The sequence below is a fragment of the Folsomia candida genome, unplaced genomic scaffold, assembly GCF_002217175.1.
Source record: "Folsomia candida strain VU population unplaced genomic scaffold, ASM221717v1 Fcan01_Sc002, whole genome shotgun sequence".
Classification (NCBI taxonomy): Eukaryota; Metazoa; Arthropoda; class Collembola; order Entomobryomorpha; family Isotomidae; genus Folsomia; species Folsomia candida.
Window position 1 is genome coordinate 12,066,929 of NW_019091194.1, and position 14,864 is coordinate 12,081,792.

Sequence of the window (14,864 nt, forward strand, 5' to 3'; positions counted from 1 at the left end):
TAATATAGCATTACATCCACATGTTTGTAAATCCTGATACCTGCGAATGTATGATATTCCATTCCAGTAAAAACGACGAGACGTATGCCAATTTCATGTGCACATATTGCACCACGCCAACACAACCATATGCAACTCTTTACCCAACGTGTTAACTCTGCCAGTACTATTAATATTTGAAGCATATACGTGCATGCTTAACAGTCAACAGTGTTTATATAATTGAAATAAAAACAAGAGTATTTGGTTAAAAGAACATTCATGGACAATGTCAAACGACATATGCAAACTTTTTTCTCTTTGGGCTTTCATCCCCCAACACACCAATCACTTGATTGCTAATTTTTGCAAAGCAACTAATTGGACTGCTCTGATATACTTGGGAAAAGGGCAACTCCAGTCATGAAATTTCTTAATTTTCCACAGCTCCTCCATCCAAACTTGTTGCCATTCATACCCCACGGCGTGCATACGTACATCTCGTTTTTTACGAAATGACTTTTGCAAGGCAGAATTAGTTTGAGGATTAAGCAGAGTGTATTACAGTGTGGGTGTAGTAAACTTGGACGACCAATGAGAATTGCAGAAAATGACGTGTTTTTTCGTCAAATGCTATCCTTCCATTGAATAAAACTTTGGGGATCTCACAGAGTGCCAAACTCCACGTGCAACTGGCCAGAATTCACTGTTTAACCATGTCAGTAGGGTTTTGGACTTGAGACGACTCACTCTTAAGGCTATGCAAGCCCATGATCTTTGTTTTTAATGTTGTACACATAGCGTCCTTCTTGATTTACATACGTCAATTACTTATTAACTTTGCTATCTCAATTTCAGTCCACAACTTAAATTCCTTGATCTTCGATAAGCGCAAGTATACAAACAAATACGGAGTTACATCACGTGTGTGCCTTCAGTAAATTTATAAACGCTGAGTTACAAGTGCATACAAAACTGTGCTGAATGTAAAAGTTGTGGTGTTTTCGTATTGTGATTCTTAAATAATTAAAAATTAATGTGAATTTTATTGGGATCTTCTGATCGATGGGACATTTAGTATTTGGGTAAGTTGTTAATAATTTTTAGCATAAAAAGTAAAAGTTGTTGTAAATAACACTTTGTTGCTCCATGAATAACATGAGTGTTCAATTAACGAATTCAATTTCATTCCATGCTCACGAGGTTGCAATGGACATTTATGTGACCTCCTCAATAGCACCAATTAAGCATGAACAACGATAAGAATAAGTTGTTACAACTTTAACAAAATTAAGAAATTTCTCAAGGTTTTCTCAGTCACGAAATAACGGCTTAATGTTAATTAGTGCGAGATATGTGTGGGACATTGTTTTAATATTATTTTAATGTTCCTGGTAAGATGAGATGGGCGAAATATCGTTTTGCTTGCGTGTTGCATTATAAATGCCGACTTGGCTTAAGTACATATTTTACATAAAATGCACATTTATATTTTATCCACATGTAAACAATTGTGAATTCGAAAAAAATACCCTTGCCACTTGACAGCAGGTTCATAATATTATTTTTATAGATTTTATTATTCTGGGAATTTCTGCATAAATTCAAGTACGTCTTCAAGTAAGACTAATATTATTTTCCAAAAATGCGGCATTAACGCCAGCACAAATTCTGTAATTGTTTGTATCTTGTGCGAAGATGGAGGTTATATAATCGCATGTTTTGCATTATTAAATTTACATACATACACGACATTGCAGAGAATGTGGAAAGTTTGTTATTTGAAAATGGTAAAGTAGGTGCGGTTAAGAAGGATGTGCCTCGTTTTTCATGTTCGCATTTTCATTCCAATTAGCCCAAATTATCTAGGTAACATACTTGAGGAATATGTGTAATCACTTTATGCATCCAAATTTACTACACCGGAGCTAAAAACCACACCAGTGCAAATGGCGACACTCCCATCCGGTTGTTTAATTATGGCTGTTTCACATTCACTCGTAAAAAGCCATGGACACTTTTTACTCGCTTCGTTATCAAAAAGTACTTATGCATGCATTTGAAGGTGCAAACTGCGAAATAAATAGTTTTAAAACATATAAATAAATTGTATGTTTCAATAAATTTAAGGTTCACTCATTTTGGATTGTATTGATGCTATGGGTTGAAATACATAATACTTAAATGAGATGTACAATTTAATATATGCTGCAAACCTTGTACAGACATTATATAAGCAATTCCGTTTACGAGGATTATGTACAACTGAAATTAAAATTGAACTTTATTGGGTACTCGGACCATGCTTGGCTGCCAAATAAATTAGTTGTCAAGTGTCCATAGTCTTTCTATACATGAGTGAAAATTTAATCAAAAGTATGCGACATGTTTTAGCCACATAAAAATTTCAAGGCAAACCCATCAAAACTGAGTCTAATGGCTCTTAAATATAAAATGACTCTTGGCAGCAAGTTGATAGTGCTACAACTTCAAGTAATAGAGGTGTTTAATGTCATTTTAGTTTATTACATAAAGTTAATCATTCGCAGTATGTGCTTCTCCACAATAGACTAACTCGCTCGGCATCTTACCTGGTACGAATTTTTATCAAACGGAATCCATATTATTTAAGATGCATTAAGTCAGTTAAGAACATTTGATTATTCTCCAGCAAACAACTATGTAGTTACATCTTTAACTTTAGCTTTCTAGTTTTGTTTGAAAATTTTTATGTACATGGTACTCATGTCAAGTGACACTAAGCAATATGGAAAGTTTTAAAGATATTTTTCATGTTTGGTGTATGTCCGTGCGTAACGTGAGTGGTTAAACGAGGGATGGGCAACGACAAATGATTTTAATGTGCAAATTGCATACCATATATTTACACCACATGTAGGAAGCAAGGAGATTTAATAATGTTCGTTTGACAGAATACAGTAATTTCTCAATTCTCTAAATGACCTTAATCTAATCTGGACAGAATCTGCTAAACTGTGATTTAGTGCTTCAAGACAAAATGAACACTCGTTAGCTATCTAGTAAAATCTAGTGGGATGGGTTCTAAGGTTGGTGTTCGTGACATATTACACATTCCCTGGCGTGTGTGCTCCTTCTGTTTGAAAATAAATCAGTTTTGAGAAACTAATATTTTTGCCAGTCGCACATGCGTAGCGTACGTATATGTGCGTGCTAGTTATGTTACTTACTAAAACAAATTTGGAACTAATGTAAGCGAGGCATCTCTAGGCATCTCTAAATGCTCTAGGTGTCAATTGTCATAAATATGAGAACAAACTTATGCTTATACTGTTAGCACAATCAAGTGTATGGCAAATGTACTGCGTAAGCGTCCATATACAAATATATTTTTAAAATAATAGCCTTTGGCTTGGTAAAAAAAATGTGTATATACGAAAAATATATTTATGCAATATATATTTAATTTACAGTGCAAGTGGAATGCAGCGTCTAAATATTGAAGCAGCCCGGAGGCAGGCTGGCCAAGACTTGCTGCAGACTCCGAACCCAGGGCTACCACCATCGGCTGGAAATGGGACGCCAATTTGTAAGATGTTTAACCGCATCAGTTACATAATTAAATTAATAGTATTCTAATAATTCATATTTTTTGTATCCGATTCAGCTCTCAGCACACCTGACATTTTAAACTCCATAATTGCCATAGCCAACCCATTTTTTGAAAGTGCAACGCTTCCCGATGACACAGAGACTTTGAGTCAGCAGGACTTTGATGAGCCTCAAGAGAAGAAAGTATTTGCCAATTTGGAAACTTCGGTCACAAGTACGACGTCAAGTTGCGTCCAAACTGTTTCCGGTAGCAGTCAGAATAATCAAAATCTGACCAATATCAACAATGCCATCACCACCGCCACCCCCAGCAACAATTACTGCATGGCTGGTTCCCCCCATTCCGTCTCATCAACGTCTACCTCAGAGAGTCCCCCTCCTTCAAAGCAGCAAAATTTTTACCAAGTTCCGCAGCCATCCAGCTCAGTGGAGTCCATGAGATCCAAACTAATCAAGGACAGCCTGAAATTAACGATCCAGACCAAACGAAAGAATAGTGGGAAGGAAGAGTTGGACGTGAAATCAGAGCTTGTTACCAAAAGACACAAGAGAGAGGAGGTAGAGTTGACCTATGACTTTTCAAATGACTCATTTGCCGAGTCACTCCCACCAACTAAGGTTCCCCACCTTTTGTATTTTCTCTGTTTGATTGATTGTTGACGTGGAGTGTGATTACTTTATCCTTTAAAATTGCAACAAAACAATCAGTCTCAACTGAAAAAACCAAATTAAGAAAATCGCATTTTGTGGAGTGGAAAAAACGAACTATATTTTATACGATGTACTTAATGAACTAAATGAACTTGCACATGTAGGTGCTCTAGACAGCACGACCTTATTTGGAATACTATTTTCTAGTTCAAATGAGTTTTCAATTTCGAAGCCCTAACAAATCAAAATAGTTCATAATTTCTCATACTTCCCAATTAGGGGAACCGTAGGTGGTCTGGTGTGGTGCTTAATTATTATTATTCTTATTATCGCGTGCATACTGTGATTTGGGTTTTGCTTTATAATTGTTGAGGTGAATACAATAATGTTCAACTCACAAGAATTGGTGATTAATTGTCGTATAGACTGTGATAATATTTAAGCTTATTTGCTTGGATTGGATAATTAACGGTATCTCGCCCATCGTGAAATTGACGATTTTATTTGTTTATAATTGCAGCTAACCCCAGAGGATGAAGAGAGACGAAAAAGACGCCGAGAAAGAAACAAAGTCGCTGCGACGAAATGTCGGAATAAAAAGAAGGAGAAGACAGTTCTATTAGTTCAGGTACACATTGTTGCAAACTAAATAACACTCCTACTCAAAGTAATGTAAATTTGTGTTAGTCCATATCCACCCAATTTTACGATGTTATTGTCTCTTTTGAATTTATTCTAATTACGAGTTCAAATGCGCTTCGAAATGATGGGTTAATTTCTATAAATGGGCATACATATCCTTTCGATGTTGGAGCAATTTCCTTGTGCTGATTTTAAGAAATAAATACGGCATGCCGTTCATACCTTTTGTTTCTATTATTTCAGGAGGCCGAAGTTCTGGAGACTGACAATGTAACATTAAAATCAGAAATTGCCCTAATGGAAGAAGAGTTCAAAAGGCTGTCGTCGCTCTTGACGTCGCACACACCCAACTGCGTCTTAAATCAAGAACAGAAGCCGTCGACATCGTCGTCATCTCAGCAACATCATCACCAAGACCTGACCCATGGTCACCAAAATATTAGTAATAACAACGTGTCATCATATAGTAACTCTACACCTGTCCATCAACAGCAACAGCATGACTATAATCAAGGTTTGAATCCACACCTAGCCATTAGTAACCATCATCATAATCACAACCACAACAATAATAATCATTTCATGGGCAGCAACAATAATATGAACATGAATTATTTTGGGGGTCCTCTTCATCATCAAACTATTCAGCTTTCATAGCAAATTGAGCTGCACCAAATAAAGTATCAATAATTTTATATTTTGGTAACTGATTTTCTTGTAAATCCTCGAGGAATTTGTGGACACTCATAATACACCAAATCAAACTTTTCAATTCTGTGATATTGAATCCAATTTATTCATGTCTTCTGTAAGTAAATATGTAGGTGCGTTAAGTAAATTACCAAAAACATCTACGAAATTTGTATTCTATTCTAGTGCAAAAATATGAATAAATGAGTAACGAAAGTTCCGAGACTGATCAAAGAATTTGGTAATTACTTATATGTATTGACCAACTTAAATTAGAGTTACTCTGTGTGTCATAGTAAAATTGGCTGGTTCAAGCAATATGTATACAGCATATTATGGGTTTCAGCATGAATTATTTGAATGATTATGTGAGCGTTTGAGTATTTCTGGTGATGTAAGTGTACACCATAACGCTCTGTAGGTCTTGTGCGATAGGAAAATAATAAATACTTAATCTTGTGTTTAAATTTAACTAATTTAAATTTACATTAAGATGGCTTTCCTGGTGAAAACGTTGTTACAATAAATACAGAATACACCCAGTTATAATAAATCGTAAGTAAAATAAGGATATAAACTAATTTCTTGTTCAAGAAATATGCGAGTAAGTACTATGTACTTTGAGATAAGTATCACAATTATGCAAACCAATGTAATAAAATACAGTGATAGTAACCTAATAAAAATGATCAACCGAAGAAATGGAATTGACTATTTATGTGCATGGTTCATGGCCCTGATTAAATACAATTCGGGTTTTTATCGCTTGCTTTACTTCATAAACTGATAGGTATAATTTATATTTCTTAGTGTCAACTCATCATAAAGTCACCGTCACCAGAGGCACTAATACTGGATCATTGCTTACATACATATGATACATATGTAGATCGTTAATTCAATTGTGTTGTATCTGGAAATGAATTTTTAAATCATAAAAGAACCCTCAGGAGTAATCTCTTGGCATAACTTTTGGCATCAAAATTATAACTTTAACATCCTTTAATGTATTTTAATTACTTATAAAATAATATCAAATATACTCATTTCGTTTCGCATAAAAATACAGAGCTCCTATGCACCTTTAAACTTCTGCATAGTCGGACCTAAGAAATTAAGATCACATTGGGTGGTGAGTGGCGTGCTTTTTTTAGTTGCATAGCTCTTCGTGTGATGTGTACATGTATTTGTACACGTACATGTACATGTTATTTTCGTATGGGCATGATTCCATATATTTGATGAAATCTAGATAAGTAATCTTGGTAATTTTTAAGTGATAAACTAATAAAATGCGGTATATCGTGATCGTGATTTGGAGAATTTTTTGTCAGAATAGAAAGCAATGCCGATACCGGAGGACGAAGCAGTACTCACTTTCGTCCCCTACAGAGAGATGGCTGCTGCAGCGAGGATCTGAAAATTAGAGCAGTTCTCAGCACTTAAATTTATCAATGAATGGGAAGATTGTTTTGGATGAATTGTTCGAAAACCATATAATAATAAAATAAAATTGTAATTATGCAGTGTGTAATTTGATTTTGATATTTATTTATTTTATATTTTGAACCCCTGACAAATGTTTAGAAGAAATAATTTTTATTTAAAGGATAATTCGTGAATTCTCAGGACATGATTTTATTATAAATAATTTTACCTTGAAACCGTAAAAAAATTCCTAACTCGCCCGCACATATCCTGCATTTCTCCACACTTAAAATCTCATTTCCTGTTGAAGAAATTACATTAGCTTTAAACCTTAATAACTACTCACGTTACGTGTGCTTATACTGACATAAATGCTTACCAACCCTGGCGTCATACAAAATAATACCCGAACCGCATACACATACAACTCGCAGTTTCCCATAATTACATTTCATGGGCATTTATAAAATTTGTGCACTTGTATTTTATGTATTTTTTGCATTATTAAGGTCCATTTGTGATGTGTTTCTCCATATGATGATAATGAAAGCGTACAAGGATGCATTTTTTTGTATTTCATACTTTACAACCTACTGAGAAATCAGTTCACATTATGCAAATATGTGGGAGATACAAATATTGCGAAATTTTAATAATTGTCGCCAATCTCAGCATCTCTTGCATTTGGAAAATCGTATTTGTTTATCAATTACTCCACCATACAAATCGTCCGTCTATTCCAAGTGAAAGTCCGTACCCGTGTTTGCCTTGTCTTGTTATCATCGTTCGCAGAGTTAGAAGCGAGTGTGAGAGAACAAGGGAGAGTGCATTGTGTTACGATATTCTTGCTGCTGGCTGGTATTGTGTTACAGTTGCATCACAGAAGGGCTTGGCCTGGCCGACGAGAAATAAATCAGAGGGGTTGGTCGCCTTTGGAGAATTTTTAAATGAAAGAAAATACTTTTCATTCGTTGAACTCTTCAACCCAGATCCCCTTTTGTACGTTGCACTAAAAAATTCGTCCAATTTCATTACATGACATGTTTTTTTCTTAAAAAAACTGGACTTATCGAAAGTTATCTTGACTTGATGAAATGTTCACAACTGGACATTGACAACATGCTTCGCATGCATGGGAAATGAAAAAAAATACTAAAATACTTTCAAGCGTAATCAGTTTCCCTCGTTCGACCACGGCACGACGCCACTTTAAATGAGGTGTTTTTGGGTGTGCTTTGAATCCAATTTAAACTTTTATCATGTTTCGAATACAGAGTAAGCTTTTGCTGAACGCCTTCCACATCAGAGTCAGGATTTTATATAGGCGGATTTGAAAATTCCTTAATCCAACCAAACTTTGAGCAGGGAATTCTATAAAGTTAAGGAATTGAAATCTTGCAGCCTCTCTCATGTCTGCAGTCACTACACACCACGGGGTTGTCTCTCTGCGTTTTATAGAGGTAATCTAACGCGTAATACTCTTGATTTATGACTGGACTTGACAATGGCACAACCGTTGGCAAATGCAAAATACAGTCAAAAGTATAAAGGGTTGTAATAACTGGAGTTAAACCCGTTGGGAATCCGTCGCTGCTGCTCGGCCACAGGTTTCTGCTTCCTTCTCATCCAGAAGCATTTTTGAATATGAGGCAATGCATCACGAAAGCAATAGGGACAAAAAAAGAGAAACGAAGAACTTGTGCAAACAAAAAAGTAAAATGACGTGTCTGGATGGACAATGCCTTCCAAGTTCAAATCAAGCAGAGCAGAAAACTTGGAAACAGAAAGATAAGCGTGAATTTTAAGTGTTATTCTATTGTGAAAGAGCTTTATAAATCATTTATTACGGAAATTCTCTCACCACGGTATCGCAATATATGTATCCTCTATTTATGTATATGCAGCAACAATGGGAGTCGTTGCCAAGATTTGAGCCTGCGAATATAGTTTGTTGTTCGTTTGACCTTAAAGTAAGTTCATCAGTTGAGCTATGAGAGTGTATAGATATGAAATTTCTTCTGTGTGTATGTGCTCCTTGTTTTCTAATGTTTCGTAAACTTTCAGCAACAGCACTAGGTGCTCGTTAACATCCATGCACTAGAAATTGTTCATATTCATGAGGACATGAAATGGAGGGATAAGAAATGGCTGATAGTGCTACGCATTCAGAGAGTATAGAGCAGAAAACGCGATTTTATAAACAGCTCATGAATCACTCAATGAAAATGAAATTCATAAATTCTTGGCTTGGGTGCCGAGTCTGCAAAATTTGAAGCTGGAATCTCACTGATCTGTGCATCGTAGCTCGATCTCGAGCTTGTGCTGGTCTAGGATTCTAATCTCATTTCTTCTTCAAAATCTTCTTGGTTCAGGAAACTGCAAGATAACAATTCAGTGCTGCTTCGGTGCTGTTGGTGTTTTCTTCGCAGCAATATCAAGACAAAAATCCATCCTGACATTGCGCTGGAATAGGACGATAGTTTCCACAAATGATAAAAGTTGCTGGTGATAGCCCATGAATGTAGAGACGACTACGTACATGTAATAATGATGCAATGCCTTAGATTTCCCTAAATGTCATTTCTCCTTTTAAATGTTTTTTTCTATCCTTGTGCTGGATGCAACGCGGTAATTTACATTATTCTCAAATATATTTTATTCATTTTGCAGCATGAAACCGCTCCATGCGATACTTTTATTGCAAAATGGTCTCTTTTTGTATCTGGAGTGACATTGTTTGTGCTATTACCATGCCATGAACTTTCCCATGGGTGCCATTACACTCTCATTTTTGTGCTGCTGTTCCCTCAATGGTTTTGTGCTGTTAACCCGATTTCTTGATGTACGTAGAAAGTATGTAGGACCTCTCCCACAACGCATTTATAATACAAAAGCCATACTTACATACTTCAAAAACATTAATGTATGAGAAGAATAGCTACATTTACACGGATGTTGATAATTACGCACTGGGCGGTTTGGCAAATACATACTATTAGGATTATATTAACTCAAATATAGGGTTGGTTAATTGCAATTAATTCTATAGAAAGCTAGCCTTTTGAAATTTGGATGCTTAATATGCGGCTGCTTAAATTTGGTATTGAATGTAATTTTGTCCTATTCTGTATATTGTATCCCATGTTGTGTAAATTACTGCGGTGTGTGGCTTGTGTAATTAATGCTCGAGTAAGACCGCAAGGTCCGGGTAAACGGGGTAAACTCTACTTGGCGAAATGACAAAAGCGGCAGGGCGGAGACATTTTGTACGTATTGATAGCAGTTACCTGATGTAAATACGTATATGTACGAATGCATGTACACATGTACAGTAAATATATCTTTGCTTAGCACACACATAAATATTGCCCAACAAGGACAATCAATCTAACTCAATATAGCTAATGCTTTCATTGCTACTACACAAATTATTTCGGGGAAATATTCATATCGCTCCAACGCAAGAGGAGACATGGCAGATACGTTTCGTTGAGTCAGTAAATAATTTTATTTTACTAAACAACATCTATAAAAACAGTCAGTAACCACAGGCGCAAGCCCCGACGTACAGATTATGGATATGCGGGCGCATTTGTATTGGTACAGATGCTGTCAATTTCAGTCAAGTATCCACAAAATGAACCTTGTCACATTTATGTAACTTTATTCTGCAGAGTGAACTTTATTTCAAATTTGTAGGTTGAGTGTCAGACTAATGTAGCAGTCATAAAATCAATAAGAAAAATCATAGTAGAAGTTGCCAGTTAGGCTGGAAAATAGTGCTAAAAATGGTAAAATACATAAATATGTCCAAGTTTCCTTCTCCCACTTCTGGCAGTGCTCTCCCACCACAGACGCTACAGCCCAGTAAGAAACTACCAAATAGATTTATCTCAGTGACATCTTTGGTAGGATATTATTATATTGCAATTAATGTAATGGGTTTTTTATCCTTCACGTTTGTGAATTAATTGCTCTTTATGTGCAAGATTGGTGGTCTCGCCGTGGTGGGAATATCGTGGGCATTTCTTGACGAAATAAATCAAACCGCTTCAGTTGAAGGAAAACATGAAGAACAAGCCGATTTTTCAGGGGAAACTGGAAATACCAAACTTTCTGTGGTAATTATCAGCGTTGGAATTATTGCAGTTGTACTGCAATTAATTATCTCTGTTGGATTTTGGTACTGGAAAGAGAAGGTAATGACAACAGAAATTCTAACCCTTGCTCACAAGTGCATAAGTGTACTTTGGTGATTTTTATTTCGAAGCATTTCTGGTAAAATTGTGTCTATTCATGCAGGATTCGAAATTTCTCGTCTCTTGGTTTGCAATTGGACAGTCCATAACTCAGGCTGTCTTGCTAATATGTCTTGGATTAATTATTTATCAATTTATCAAATCTCGTCCACAAGGAGCCAGCGTGCATGAGCAACCAAAAAGAGCTAATTCTGCCACAACAGGTCATGGATTCTGGATAATTCTATCTGCAAACGTAATTTTTCACATTGGAGCAATTTTATACCTTTTGCGCCTCGTAATGAAAAGAAGCGACGAGGAACAAATGGAGGAGATGACTGCGGTCGTAATTCATAGAAGGATTCCTTCAAGGATTCCGTCTTCAAGGATTCCGTCTGAGAGAACGAAGCGACATGGCAGAATGCAAAAATGAAAATGGATCCTAGTAGAATTTGCCCAGTCAGTGAGAATCTATTCTCCCATAAATTCACCTGTACATATACGTATGTAGATAGTCTGTAGTAGTAACACACCAAAAATAGCTGCTCACTAAGTGAACATTACGTAGTAAATTTAGCGTAAAAGAGATTTGTAACTTTGACTGTAAATGCATGGAAAATTGATTTGCAACCATATACCATATGCAAATGTAATTTCGTGATATCGGTGGATGAAAAACAATGATTAAGGGGACTGTATTTGTGCAATTAATGTATAACATTTTCAAGTAGTTTGCAGTTATCATATCTATTTTGATGCACAATGCGCATACACTTATGCAGGCACTTTTATGAATGTAAACCTTGTTGGAAATAAAATATTGTTTGGTTCTTTTCACGAAACATCCAATTTTCTAAATTGCTTCTCAGTCGGTTTAGGACAAAAGTTGGAAAACATAGAGTAAAATGAAATTGAAATTCGTAAGAATCTCATTCAACTAGAAAGCAGAAGCTGATGCGGCTCCGTTGGCGTGTTTGGTTGATGATAGCAATGTTGCATAATACAAAGTAAGTGAATAATATTATACGTAATGATATATACAGTGAATGATATGTAGAAAGTATTACAAAGCAAGAAATTGTCATCGTCATATTTTTCTTCTCCAAGAAAAGTCATCAAGATCATAAGATAAATGATCATCTTCCCCTTTGTCCTCTTCCCCCATATCACAGATCAGCTTCCTATGTGGATCTACCATAGCTTGTCTGGGTTGAATTACGTCTATGACAGCTACGAACTGGTGACAAAAGATAAGCTGAACCTGGAATTCAAAGGGGAAGGTTTTAATTTCTGTGGTGAGTTTTGTAAATGATATTCAGAACTAGCTCGTCAAAACTAAAATACAAATTATTCAAGTTAAATACCCACACATTCAAATATGTACATGCGCTTTGAAATAATTTCATTATTAGTTAATCTAATTAATTTTTTGGGTGATGTCCGAGTATAAATAAACAAACTGGTCAGTGTTCACAACAAGGCCAGAAAACCTCAAAACCAAATTGGGCTAAAAGTTTTCATTGAGCAATTTCACGATTATATTCATTTTAGTTGAAACTCCATAAAAATTTAGTTTGTCGGTCTTCTCTGTATAGCTCGCACATGTAATGCGTGGCTTGGTCACTAATCTAATGTACATATTTATATACATGCATATGTACGTATATATGAACACATGTCGATATTACGCTACAGTAAGCACATGACCAAAGCATTCAGCTAAATAATGACTTAAATCGGATGTAATTCTGTAATTCTAATGTTGCTGGTTTGTGCAGTGCCACACCCTGGCTATTTCACCAGAGATGAATGAGTGAAAGGAAGTGTTGATTGTTTCACAAGTGAAGTTATCAATAAAGTTCCTGGACAAAGTTGAAACACAATATTTTCAACGGATATGAACTGATAATGCTCATCCTCCAGAATTGTTTAAAGTGGTGACCAAGTGTGCGAGCTAATTGCATGTATGTTTGTTGGCAATGTTCGAATAGTATTACGTGTCCAACTTTTGTTATATTTAATTGAAATATCAGAATGGAAAAAATTAACGTGAGTTTTTGCATGGAAATTATGCATGGATCCTTCATCTAAGGAACTGGTAGATTAAAAAACATAGAGACATGACAAAATGTCGGGAACCATCCCTTGCCAGTGGACATGCCTGAAAATGTAAAAAAATTACAATGCCAAAAAATTTAAAAATGGGTTCTATTATAATTTTAAATAAGCAGCTTCTGCTGATAAGGCCAAAACCAAACCAATGAGCGAGACAAACGATATGCACTTTTTTGCGAAATATTTCTCGCGAATATATGCGACGAAGTTTGGTTCAGTGAATTCACCCAATATGTTATTCGATTGGAATTCGACTGGAATTCTGGCATAAGCATTTTGTGAAATATAAAATACAAATACATTTAATGGTATGGATTTTCGGGACAAAAAATAGCAGTCTTGAAGCCGCCAGCCAGAGGACAAGATCATTAAATCTGTCTCTTCCAACGTGATTTACTAACAACCAAAGGCCTTTGTTCTTGCTCGAGCAAACCAAACCACCCAGACCGTGCTATGTTGCTGTTGCAAGCTGAAGATACCCGGCATATTGATTGTGGTCAGTGACCACCAATACCTCCGATTGAAATATTGATCAACTCAGTTCCACCACCAAACCAGCAAGAAACTTGGCTCTGCTGGAATCTGAGCATCTCAGATTCTATAAGAGATTAGACATTCTCTGTGACAACTGTCTCGTTAGCTTTTTACACGAGATAGACACCACCAATAATAAGACCCAGTTCCAGAAGCCCATTTGCTCACATTCGATCATCAATCTGCTTTTCTAGACAGTAAACAAACTCCCACTACAATCAACTCTCCTCAACCTTATTACACGAAATGGGTTCAGCTTCGTTGATGCTTTTATGTGACAATGATAAGAATCTTGTTGTGAACTACCGACCCGTCTCTTTCACTCACTTCTCGCTTGGGAAGGGCGACATGGTGTGCATGGCTCAGCGGTATGAAGATGTTAAAAGTTATCGGAAAGTAATGGTTACACGTCAAAATTTTGTTCCTGTCTGTTCCTGTTCTAGACAAAATTAGATTTGACTAATGCTTGTAAGTAATTGTACAATTTAAGCAAATATTTGCATATGTAAACATATCCACTTACGTTTACATATTTGGTATGTTTACTAATATAAAGAGTTCACAGTTAAGGTGTAGTTGCACTCATCTTGTTTCACACGCTTTGGAAGATGCAATTGCATGCAGGGTTGCAGAAATCTCATCTCACCCTCGTAAATCTCATCTCACTGAGATATAATGAGAAATAGTGAGACATGAGAAATATGAGATTTAGTGAGATTTATGAGCCATGCACTAGCGCCACCTAGCGGACGTGGTCATGAACTACAAGTTTATCTCATTATTTCTCATATTTCTCACTCAGCCCCAAGTGAGATGATTGATATATATCATTAAATCTCACTAAATCTCACTCAGTGATATATATCACTTGTAACCCTGATTGCATGTAATGTACATATGATACATAGTAGGTACAATACATAATATGTGTATGTTGATGCCTCCTGCAGATGCAGATGCAGATGCTTGCATTATGGCACCTTGTGATAGATATAC

At 36.0% G+C, this 14,864-nt stretch overlaps 2 protein-coding genes across 4 annotated transcripts; both read left to right on the forward strand.

Annotated features, from left to right (window-relative positions):
- The first annotated feature begins 678 nt into the window (after positions 1-678).
- Positions 679-6,257, forward strand: LOC110844822 (activating transcription factor 3). 2 transcript variants are annotated; one of them, XM_022091118.2, is made up of 5 exons: positions 679-1,064; positions 3,432-3,547; positions 3,626-4,188; positions 4,742-4,849; positions 5,107-6,257. In XM_022091118.2, exons 1-5 carry the CDS (start codon positions 1,045-1,047, stop codon positions 5,518-5,520), a joined length of 1,221 nt encoding a protein of 406 aa, XP_021946810.1. In that variant the 5' UTR covers positions 679-1,044; the 3' UTR covers positions 5,521-6,257. The 2 variants fall into 2 exon arrangements, with proteins under 2 accessions (XP_021946810.1, XP_021946812.1); XM_022091120.2 differs by having other exon boundaries at positions 680-1,064; positions 3,626-4,128.
- A 3,812-nt stretch (positions 6,258-10,069) lies between these two features.
- Positions 10,070-12,061, forward strand: LOC110844335. Of its 2 annotated transcripts, XM_022090513.2 has the most exons (4): positions 10,070-10,607; positions 10,681-10,889; positions 10,971-11,180; positions 11,284-12,061. In XM_022090513.2, exons 2-4 carry the CDS (start codon positions 10,770-10,772, stop codon positions 11,650-11,652), a joined length of 699 nt encoding a protein of 232 aa, XP_021946205.1. In that variant the 5' UTR covers positions 10,070-10,607; positions 10,681-10,769; the 3' UTR covers positions 11,653-12,061. The 2 variants fall into 2 exon arrangements, with proteins under 2 accessions (XP_021946205.1, XP_035704274.1); XM_035848381.1 differs by having other exon boundaries at positions 10,070-10,889.
- Positions 12,062-14,864: the final 2,803 nt, after the last annotated feature.

Excerpts from the sequence above, each read along its gene's own strand:
- LOC110844822 (XM_022091118.2), top strand. The coding sequence starts at position 1,045 with ATGGGACATTTAGTATTTGG. Across the intron at positions 4,189-4,741 it reads AGTCACTCCCACCAACTAAG|CTAACCCCAGAGGATGAAGA; the intron begins GTTCCCCACCTT and ends TTATAATTGCAG. Across the intron at positions 4,850-5,106 it reads AGACAGTTCTATTAGTTCAG|GAGGCCGAAGTTCTGGAGAC; the intron begins GTACACATTGTT and ends CTATTATTTCAG.
- LOC110844335 (XM_035848381.1), top strand. The coding sequence starts at position 10,770 with ATGGTAAAATACATAAATATGTCCAAGTTTCCTTCTCCCACTTCTGGC. Across the intron at positions 10,890-10,970 it reads TTATCTCAGTGACATCTTTG|ATTGGTGGTCTCGCCGTGGT; the intron begins GTAGGATATTAT and ends TTTATGTGCAAG. Across the intron at positions 11,181-11,283 it reads TTTGGTACTGGAAAGAGAAG|GATTCGAAATTTCTCGTCTC; the intron begins GTAATGACAACA and ends CTATTCATGCAG.